The sequence below is a fragment of the Lepidochelys kempii genome, chromosome 5 (genome assembly GCF_965140265.1).
Source record: "Lepidochelys kempii isolate rLepKem1 chromosome 5, rLepKem1.hap2, whole genome shotgun sequence".
Taxonomy (NCBI): domain Eukaryota; kingdom Metazoa; phylum Chordata; order Testudines; family Cheloniidae; genus Lepidochelys; species Lepidochelys kempii.
This window is the reverse complement of record NC_133260.1, coordinates 74,114,908-74,125,335: the sequence shown is the minus strand read 5'-3', so window position 1 is coordinate 74,125,335 and position 10,428 is coordinate 74,114,908. Positions and strand designations below refer to the sequence as shown.

The window sequence follows — 10,428 nt, the reverse complement described above, 5'->3', positions numbered from 1 at the left end:
CCAGCCCCCCCAACACTCTTGCACACAAGAATGCCCCCTTTCCCAATGTTTGTGGAACTTCTGAATCCCTGGAAACAAAGGCTGGATTTTGGCCCTGAAACATAGTTCCTTTTAAAAAAGCAGTTTTAGTCAAGTTAACGTAAAGGAAATATAAAGGTATTATTATGTAGTTAGGGACAGAACAAACAACCAGTAAATATTCTCACTGGCCCTATGCTAAAAAAAAAAAAAAAAACACTGAACAAAACAAATGCAACACTTTGGTCATTAGTCAGCAGAACTCTAAAACTTTGGCCCAATGCTTGCTGGTAATAGGACAAAATACGTGGAATGCCTGTGAGAGTGGACCTTCTCACAGTGGATACTTCCTCCATTCTTTGCAGTTTCCCCTTACGTGCTTTATTCTAGATGCAGTCTTGCCAGTGCTACCCAGAGCAGTACTTTTCATTCAGTGATCCATGGAGGAATGCATCAGTGGACCCAGCCCAAAATCAAAGAGGCAGATTCTTAGCTGATGTAAATTGTCATCATTCTAACGGCAACTCCCTCCTTCCACTGGAAGTATGACAGTTTACGTCAGCTGATAATCTGCCCCATAATTTGTTTTGATGTTTTTTATCTGACTACCCTATCACTTTGCAAACTCAACAGCATACTGATTTCCTGCCCATTACCACCCACGGGCCTTTAAAATATTACTGCTTTCCAAGTATCTCAAGCCAATTGAATATCTGTTTTTGATTATTATATCCCAGTTATATAAGCTTGCATTTTTGTAGCTGAATCTCATTGTGTTACTTCCTAGTCATGTTTCTAACTTATCTTGTTTTATATCTGTCTCTACATATCTAATTCAACCCTTCTCTCCCCACATTTAACCTGCAGATTTAATTAACATGATATTTTTCTGCTTCCAAACTATTAAAGTTGTTATATTTACAGCTCTTCAAAATTTCATGGCAGAAGCGCACACACACTACACTAGAAACATTACAGCTGGTCTTGGCAGACAATGATTCAGAAAGAAATTTAAAATTTCAGATATGTACTTTTGATAGCAAATATGGGCACCACACCATGCTCTTCAAGAGGTGAGTGAATAAAAGCTGTTTGCAGGTAGAGCTGAATTCAACTTCAAATTAAAAAATGAACATATCATAATAACAGTTTAAGTACTATAATTTGTTACAATTTCCACGACTACTCTATTTTCAAACAAGAGAGCCGTTGAATTGCTGATACACTTTATATTTTAACTCATAGAAATCCAACTAATATTTGAAACCTTGGTCCTTTCAAAAATTTAACATGAGGCTAGCTCATCAGTTCCTGAATTTAATAAACAGTCTTTGGGCTGGATATTTTCCCTCCCCCAATTCTCCTAAACAAACCTTTTATCCCAGCTGCCAGGTCTTTTTAACCAGCTTCCTTCCCACCACACCACACCACACCTTTCCATAGCAGCAATACACCAGCATGATATTCCCTTTTGGCTGCCCAGTTTACCTCTAATTCTCCATTTTTTTCCCTTAAAGAGCAACCTCTTCCTAGACCCTGTGTTCCCAGCTGCCCACTGTTCCCATAACCTTCTTCTCTTCTTCCTCTCACACAACTATACAACCCTCCAGAAAACACAACCCACTATGCCACCATCCTTTATCATCAGCACACATAGGTGTGAAAGCAGAATGAATTATATTGAAATTATAATTCATTAAAGAAATGCATCTGGTGGGTTTGTTGAAATATAGTTGTCAGAAAGAGAAACATTAAGGAGTGTGAGACAAAGGGTCCTCAAACTAATTAACTTAGAGCTTCTACGGAGCTAGGAAATTGGTAAATGTTAGTATGCAAATAAGATATGTATGTATATTTGTCAGTTTCTACTTCCTTTTGTCTCTTATGTTAAATTGGCTTTGGCTGACCTGTATAAATAAGCTTTTGCAGGGGGCTCACAATCACATGGGTGCACTGGCAAAGCGCTTTGCTAATAAACAGAGTGGTTGACAAATTCTGTGAGCCTTGAATCTGACTTTGACATAGGTCAACATGAAAAGATTTTCAGAATTAAGAACACACGTGTGCCACTTTTGAAAACATCTTTTTGTAACAGAAGTCTACACATTTCTACCCATTTTTAATAGAGGCAAATTTCTTCTTCAAAACAATCTTGAATAATCTGTGTGTGAAATTCATAGTTCCAGAACATTCACACAATATTTTAGTATAATTCTTTTAACATTTGGACATCAAAATGATACATTAACACTAACACAATTTTTTTTTATACACACGCTTTGCTCAACAAACAGGAAGCAAGTGATTTGTTGCTAAGAGTAGATTTCAGACAAAAACATGTTTAGAAGTCCAGTTAATTATGACTTTATTTAAACAAAAACAAAAGACAGTTTAATGTTTTCATGCAACACACACACTCTGATCTTAAATAATCATGACAAACAGCAAAAGTAGATAAGGAATGCTGCACTAATCATAGACCTTAGTGGATATACAAAAAGACTCAATATTATAGGTTATATAAAGTAAAGAATATCTTAAATACTTTTCCAAAATACTGCAGCAGCCAAGACAGTGATATGCCTTACAAGGGCATAGGAATGGAATTTAGAAAATCACACAGGAACTACCCATTTCCTTTAAAATCATTGCGCAAGACAAAAGCAACATTCAACTTCACATACTAATTTTACACAGAGTTTCTATGAAGTACCTTTACTTTTTATCCAAATAACAAAAGTTAGAAATGTCTTTGTTTGGTAAACCTCAATTACATTTTTCCTTGATTTTACCTGTAGTAGCCATTTTATTTAAAAGAGGGCAGGTTTGGCACTTTTATACTGATGTCACCAATATTAATATTTCTTGGGATCTCTGGAAGATTCATATTCTTTACAGCTGACACAGCCCGGGCTGGGGCTCCTGCTAAACCAGCCTGTATATAGATGTAAAGAAAAAAAATACAACACAGGTGAAGCCTATTACTACAAGTGGTATAGGCAGACAACACTAACATTTAAATTGTTTGCACGGTTATGAGATTAGAAAGACCAGATAGTAGTTTGGGTTGGAATGAAATGGGTTATTTGGAAATACTAAACCAGAAAGAGAAAACAGTTCACACAACGTCTAAAATATTATGGAAACACGCTGTGTCAATTTGATGAAAAGTATATGGGAGTAGGGAAGGACCAGAGGAAACCAGGCTAAGTAATATGTATGTTGTAAAACCACCACACTGAGATATAGCTGAAGCTAACATACTGTCTTTAACTTGTACTGATCCTAAAGCCACTTACACGATCCATAATCTCAAATCATTCGAGACACCTGCAATTCCTAAGAATACCGAGACATTAACAGTCATAGCTTAATTTTATTGGCTTGAGTCAAGTCAAACACTAACAATTGTATTTAGTGTTAATTTCCTCTGCTCTGGTCTTTAATCAGTTAAAGTCACTCATTAATCTGTAAAATAAAAGAACATTTTACAACTAATTTTATTCTATTACTGCCATTTAGACAAAGTTGCTGCCATGCCTAAGTACCACGGGCTAGATCCTCAGCTGTTGTAAACTGACATAGCTCTGCAAACTTCTATGCAGCTACACCAATTTACAGTGAACTAATGATCTGATCCCAAGTCTGTACAAGGGGCAAAAAACCCATACAACTCTTTATTTTAAAGATTTTTTGCACAGTAACTGGTTTTCTAATGATTTATTCTAGTATTTCTTTTAAAAAGTAATGACTTGAAAAATACATAAAATACATTTAGGATCAAAGGCCCATATTTTTAGAATTGCACCACCACCAACAACAATGTAGTACTGGAATGTACACAACTGCACACAATCACAGTAATTACGTGCATGCAATTCTGAAAAGCTGGCCCTAACATTTTCAATGGAATGCAAAACAAAGCATGAATCATTTGAATTTCTTCTGCCCACTTACTAACGATGCTGATTTTTTCCCCTTTAATATTTAAGGGGAAAAAATGCTCATGAGTTAAGTTTTTTATGCCAAGCATTATTACCCTGTAGATTTTTTGTATGGCCAAATGACAAGTTGTATCCCCTGAAAACAAGGATTTGTAGTAGAAATACTGACTAAATAATTTCCAACTCAGACCTCTATGGGATATAGAAAACCTCTCTCCATTATTAGTTTCTAAATACAGGTGTTCCTAATTGAAAAGCATAAAGAATTATTTAAAGATAGAAACTAGAATCAAATCACCATTGTATTTACTAGTGTGCAGAAAAGCTAAAACTTATTTTAAATACCATAACTTTCCCCCTTAATAAAACAACTCATTGCACATGTATGGTCAGATGTAGAATGTGAAAACAAGACTGACTGTCTTGCTAAAACATATGTAGAATTTACCGGTATCAGTATTTCAGGTTTACAACACAGGAAAGAGACCCATAAGCAGCTAGAGTGTTAGACAGGCTGCTGGCTATTCTCACTAATATTACTTTTTTAAAAGTCTGCAAAATGGTTTTAAAAAGCAAAAGGTATTTGGAAAGATAGAGATTTAAATTTAATATTCTCTAGATTAAGAACATTAAAACTTGTCTATCGAGGCTTAACATAGTGCTTAATACATTAACAATTTTTTTGAATTAAATTTACATAGGCAATTCTCAGAACTAACGATCTTAGAAAGCAATATTCCTGTACAATATTTATACTTGGGGGACTTAAGTAATGAGCTAATATAAACAAATGGCAAGAAAAAAAATGTAAAAGCTATTCCAATAAACAAAAGATTAAACATTTGGAGATGGAAGATATCTTAAGATTTTATTCTAAACTGGGTAAGGACCCTGAATTCTGAGTGAGCAACATGGCAAAAAAGAATGGTGGTTTTCTGGAGACATCTGATTCATACTTGTTCATAATAGTATTTTCTGTAATTAATTACTGCTCAAAGTACAGTCTCTACATGTAATGTATAATGTTTTTAAAAGATAGTTTGTAGTATTTACAGTAATTGGGGTAAGGTGCATGTGACATCTGTGGTATCAGCTTGCAGTGGTGAACAAAACCCCCACAGATATGCAACAATTCATTAGATATTGCTACGCAATATCCAGATTTAAAGACGGACTACAAAGTGGAACAGTATTTTTTCTCTCCACTGCTCTTTTACAAGGACTAAAGTTGATCTAAGATTTTCCCCAACCCTATACAATTTTGTTTTTATACAAAAGACAGAAAAACCTAAGATGAAATCCTCACTTCTCTGGACTTTTTATGCCCCATGGAAGGGTTAGTGCAGTGCAAACGGGCTCTTAAACTTTCGGATCCAGCCACAGGAGGATCAGGGTTGAGGCAGATAGCTGTGAGTGTCTTCTGTGGACCCCTCACAAACACTGGCATAAGAGGCATGCCAGGTTGAGAAGGGCATATCAGGGATGGCACTGTGACACTAGAGATTCCAGGCAGTGCTGCAGCACATAGGAAGCCAGACCATGCTGCCGTAACTTAATCGGTGCCCCATCCCCACCCTGGCTGTCTAAATGGTGCTGGGGAACATGAAGTACACCAGAACTGGGAAAGCTTGAAGCCACTTCATGGGCTGAGGCACAGTACAGAACCTCACCTAAAAAGAATACCAGAAGTACTGTACCCTGACTTCCCTCTTGTAGCTGGAAAACTGTCACCATCATCTCAACTCCATGAGAGAGGAAGTCAGGACCTGGTATTACTAATATAAAAACTCACAAGTAGAAATTTAAAAAAAAAAACCTTGAAGCTCACTTTATACATCACACAAGAGCACTGCCAAGCACAGCACTACCTTTTTTATTGTGGTTTGCCTTTAAAAAAACATAATGCAATGAGATAATGCAATGAGATAATGCAACAAGAAATTGATTGTAAAACCTCCTTTTTGATTTGAGAGTCTTGAAACATCTGTATTAATACACAAATAACTGTTCAGAAAGTTTTACAAGATACCAAAGAAAATGTGAATTTCCTCCTCTAACTTGATTTCTCTCTCTTTTAAATACAATATTGAGTTGCCGGAGAAAAATCCTTTGAGCAATTCCAAGAATAGGACAATGTAAACTGTTTTCCATACAGAAGACGTAAATACTGTTAAAGCAACAACAAAAGCAATGAATTATACAATTCAAAACTTAAACAATGGGAAACCAGCAAAATACTATAAATAATGCACATGGTCCACATAGACAGACATGGGTGGCAATTTAAAACACAGATGTCTTTCTAGGTGACTAGGATGGAGATCCCGTACCCTAATTTAATGCAGATTAGGGTTCAGGCAAAAATTTACTCTAATTTAATGAAGGATAATTTTTCTTTTTTGAATGGACAAATAAAAACTTGAACATAACTGGCCATTATTTTTACCTACCTGCAGCTATCCTCTTTACATAGACTTACAGTCCCTGACTCCCACCCCAAGAAAATGAAGACATAATTGAGAATTATTTAAAATACCATAATTGACACCCAAAAAATAAAATAATTAAAATAAAATCAAAAATACAACACCACACTTTTAACTAAACTTCATCTATGACAATTTTGGTTTAAGATCAAAGAATATCCATGATAGAAGGACTACGGCATTTCAGATTGCCTCTTCTCTGCCTGCAAGTGAAACAGTTTCCAGAGTGAAAGATAAGGATTCATCTTCATACACTAGAGCGTAGACATTCTCAAGCCACCACTCCCTTTTCTCCTAAAGTCCTCCTCTTTATTAAATGGATTTGTGATTTGACATGTCTCATTTACATACTGCAATGCCCTTTTAGCACAACCATTCTCACAATTTTATAAGCACAAGACAAAGTCATACAGTACTTCTAAGACACACTGAACAGATTTTTAGATTAAGAGGTCTAATAAAAAAAATCTGACAAAAGGTATTACAGTAACAAAAAAAAGTAACCCACAGTAAAAGTAGTTTGTGTTTGTATTAAGTTGTTATATATTGAATGCATCAGCAGACTTATCAATGTTTAGTATGTCAAGTAGTAAACTGGTGATCAATTCTGCTATTTTTCTGTAATTCCTGCTGCCAAGAGAAAATTTAATTTATGAAAGAAAAAAGGAATCACAAGAAATACTTCAAATTCAATTTGTTCATAAAAGGTTTGCGGCAGGTACCTGATGAGAAAGTAGTTACTGTAATATTGCACAGTATAGCTTTCAACTACTTTTATTATTCAATACTTTAGAAGAAAAGTTAGGGTGGCGAAGGAAAAATTATAACACTTTAAAAAACTAAGTGGCAAGCCTTGATCATGCAGTGAATTATGAAGGTTCACAGCAAGCAAAATGACCTAAGCAAGTGAAAATGACATTTTTCAAGCAAGTTCATGAAGTTTTAGAAGTACGGTATGAACTTGCATATAGCTGTTATTACAATGAACCAAACACCGTATTTTCCCCCTAGCTGCTTTGTATTCTCCATTTCACTGTTAAAAAATGTTGTACACTAATTCTGAAACACCTGACATATTAATGCTTTATTCACAGCCACTGCAAGAATGTTTGTAAATCTGATAGTATACTTAAAGGCTTGTGGCTTCAACATGAATTATCAATGCCACATAAGAAACTTTAAATAATATGGCTGTTTTGCTTGAGATCAAAGCTAGCACATTCCGTTGAGTAGCATGAACAGAAAATGTTCTTCTATTTATCAAATGAGAAATTTCAATTCACTTAAATACTAAATATGTGAGGTATAATTTGAGGTCATTATTTTGTTAATAGGGCAGTTATATGTCACAATATTCTTTCCTGATAATCCTGGTATAATGTGTTACATGAAGATAACCCTAGAAATGTTGATTTTATTCACATTTTTTAAAAGATCTCAAGTACATAGGAACAGATTACTGGTGCTTTTGAAAGTTTAGGTAATATCCATGTATGCTTCTTACTACATAAATGGATAAATATTTAGCTTGTGGAGCTGTTGGAAGGGCAGCCTAACTGTTATAGTGAAAAGGAGGGACAAAAACATGAAGCTTACTTGAAAATGAATTAATGAAGGCTGAAACCCTGCTAGAGAAACTGGTCTTTTCCATATGTATTGGAATGCACTTGGATATCACTGCTGCTGGTGTTTTATACCAACTTCTCCTCCCAGAGGAAGTATGATTTCAAAGCAGCAGGGTTATGAATAGGATGAAAGGATGCAATACAGAATAAAAAGGAATGATCATGTTCTCTGCTCATGAGGTTAGATAAATGAACAGAATTAGAGAAAAAACAAAATGAAGTCTGCAGGTATATCAAAATGAGGCCAAACAGATAGAAGACTTAGACATACTCTTAGAAATTTCAAGCACTTGAATCACAAAGATAGTAATGGATGGGAATGATTTTTTGTTTGACTGTTTTTTCTTTAAATTGCCAGACCCAAAAATAAAAAACAGAACCTGCGAACACAACAGAAAACAAAAAAAGTAGCAATATGCCAAAAACTATTGAAAAATTAGCTCCTCTTTCTTACATAGTGAAATATGGCTTATTTTCAGTGACTTGAGGATGAGGATGGTAATTTGTTTAGATTACTTCCTTCATATAATACAAGAAGTTTCAAATTCAAGTAAAATATGTTCTTACCATATAAAATATTTCTACACTAAGCCTTTAAAATGCAGAATAGTAAAACCTGACTTCAGATAAGCTATACTTGTTGAAATATTCTTTAAAAAATCATTTTAAAAAGCAGATTTATTTCAAAGGTATTCTACAACTAATGCACATTGACATTTAAATTACTGAGTTGTACTTAATGTTTCAAATAACCAGGGTCAAAGGGGCAGTCGGCACATTCTGAACTTAAAATGTTCACTTCCTTGTCCTTTTCCAAATTCTTTTTTTTCATATCTGACTTGGATCGCTGGCTGTTGCTCCATAAGACTCCCTGTGAAAATACCAGAGTGTCTCCTGAAGAAGGAGCCAATGATCCACAACTTCTCTGGACATCAGTACTTGCAAAAGGAGAAAAATATACATTTGAAGTTCATTATGTGCAGACTGTCCTTTGACCCTATTCATTAGTGACATTCAGCACAATAACTTCAACCTTAAAAAGCCAATTATAACATCTGTAGGTCATCTTTACATTTCACCTCTATAATTTTAAATTCTATGGATTATTCAATATTTATTTGGGATTAAACTTTTAAAACAAAAATGCTTTGTTGTTTATGTGCAACTTGTTCTAAAATTTCACTCCAATACAAGAGCATAAAGGTTCTGATTTTTAATTTGAAATACTGAGTTTGGAAGCTGTACCATTAGAGCTAACACTCACTATGTTAAGGCTCTCATCGGTAGAATGTTCCTGACCATACACTTAGAGTTTAAGTTTTTCAACCACGTGACACTGCACTAGTAATGTCAGCTATTTGTGTGCTCAACTGTTATTCAGATTAATATTTTTTAATTAAAAAAAGATCCACAATTTTTGTAATTTAAATGCTGACACAAAAAAACCCAAAGTTAAATTCTACAATGTAGGAAGAAAAATAAAATAAAATAAAGAACATATGAAGTAAATGACAAGCTAGTAAAATACACTCTGGCCAATAAAAGATGAGGGAACTACAAGAAGAAACTAGCACAAAAAGTAGGCTACAAGGACTGGCATGGGTATATTAACACATAATTTTTGAGTCTGGCCTAAATAATTTATTGCCTTTGACATCATTTTGCTTTCCCTTTTTGTTAAAAATACATTTTTTTCTCAAAGTCAGCAATACCTGTGTCTACCTGTCCTGTCTGGGAGACTGAAAGATAAAGGTCTGTAAGAGAGAAGAATGGAAAGAGCTAGAAAAGATCAGGAGGTTTGGAAAAATGAGGTCCGACTTAAAAGTAAGACTAAATTCACACCCATCTCAACACCCCAAATAGAACACAGGTAGCCCAGTTTTAGCTGTGGACCTGATAGCATCCCAATGATCTTCTCCCTTAAACTTCCCTCCCTTAATCCCAAATCACAGTAATGTTTTTGGTTCAGAGGGATTGACCAGGAATCCATTCAGGGACCAACAATGCTGCTCCGTAGTCACATGTGTCAGCAATGAAGCGCACACGACACACTTCCCCTCCCTCCAGAAAGGGGCATATTGCTTCATATTCTCATAGTCCAGGTGACAAAGGATTATAGCCAGAAACCAAATCTGAGACTCCATCACAACAATGCAAAGTGCTACTATTCTGCCAAGGGCCCTGGCTAAGCAGTCTTTGGTTTGATAAAGGAGTTTGTTACTCACATTTGTGAATGCAATAAACACATGTTTAATTCTTCATGTTAAATTTCAACTGAAATCCAACAAAAAAAAATTGGAGCAGCTTAACTGTTCAAATGTTTGACATACAACAGTAAGGCAGACAAAAATCTAC

General features: G+C 35.0%; 1 protein-coding gene across 3 annotated transcripts in view; it reads right to left on the bottom strand.

Moving 5' to 3' along the window:
* Nucleotides 1-2,366: 2,366 nt before the first annotated feature.
* Nucleotides 2,367-10,428, bottom strand: part of AP3S1 (adaptor related protein complex 3 subunit sigma 1) — a 148,028-nt gene continuing 139,966 nt past the window's right edge. For 2 of the 3 annotated variants that reach the window (XM_073344747.1, XM_073344744.1), the window contains one exon: nt 2,367-2,953. In XM_073344747.1, the coding sequence (XP_073200848.1) occupies nt 2,825-2,953 (129 nt within the window). In that variant the 3' untranslated portion in view covers nt 2,367-2,824. Of the gene's footprint in view, nt 2,954-9,785; nt 9,828-10,428 lie in introns of all 3 variants that reach the window. The other variant, XM_073344745.1, reaches the window with a different exon arrangement.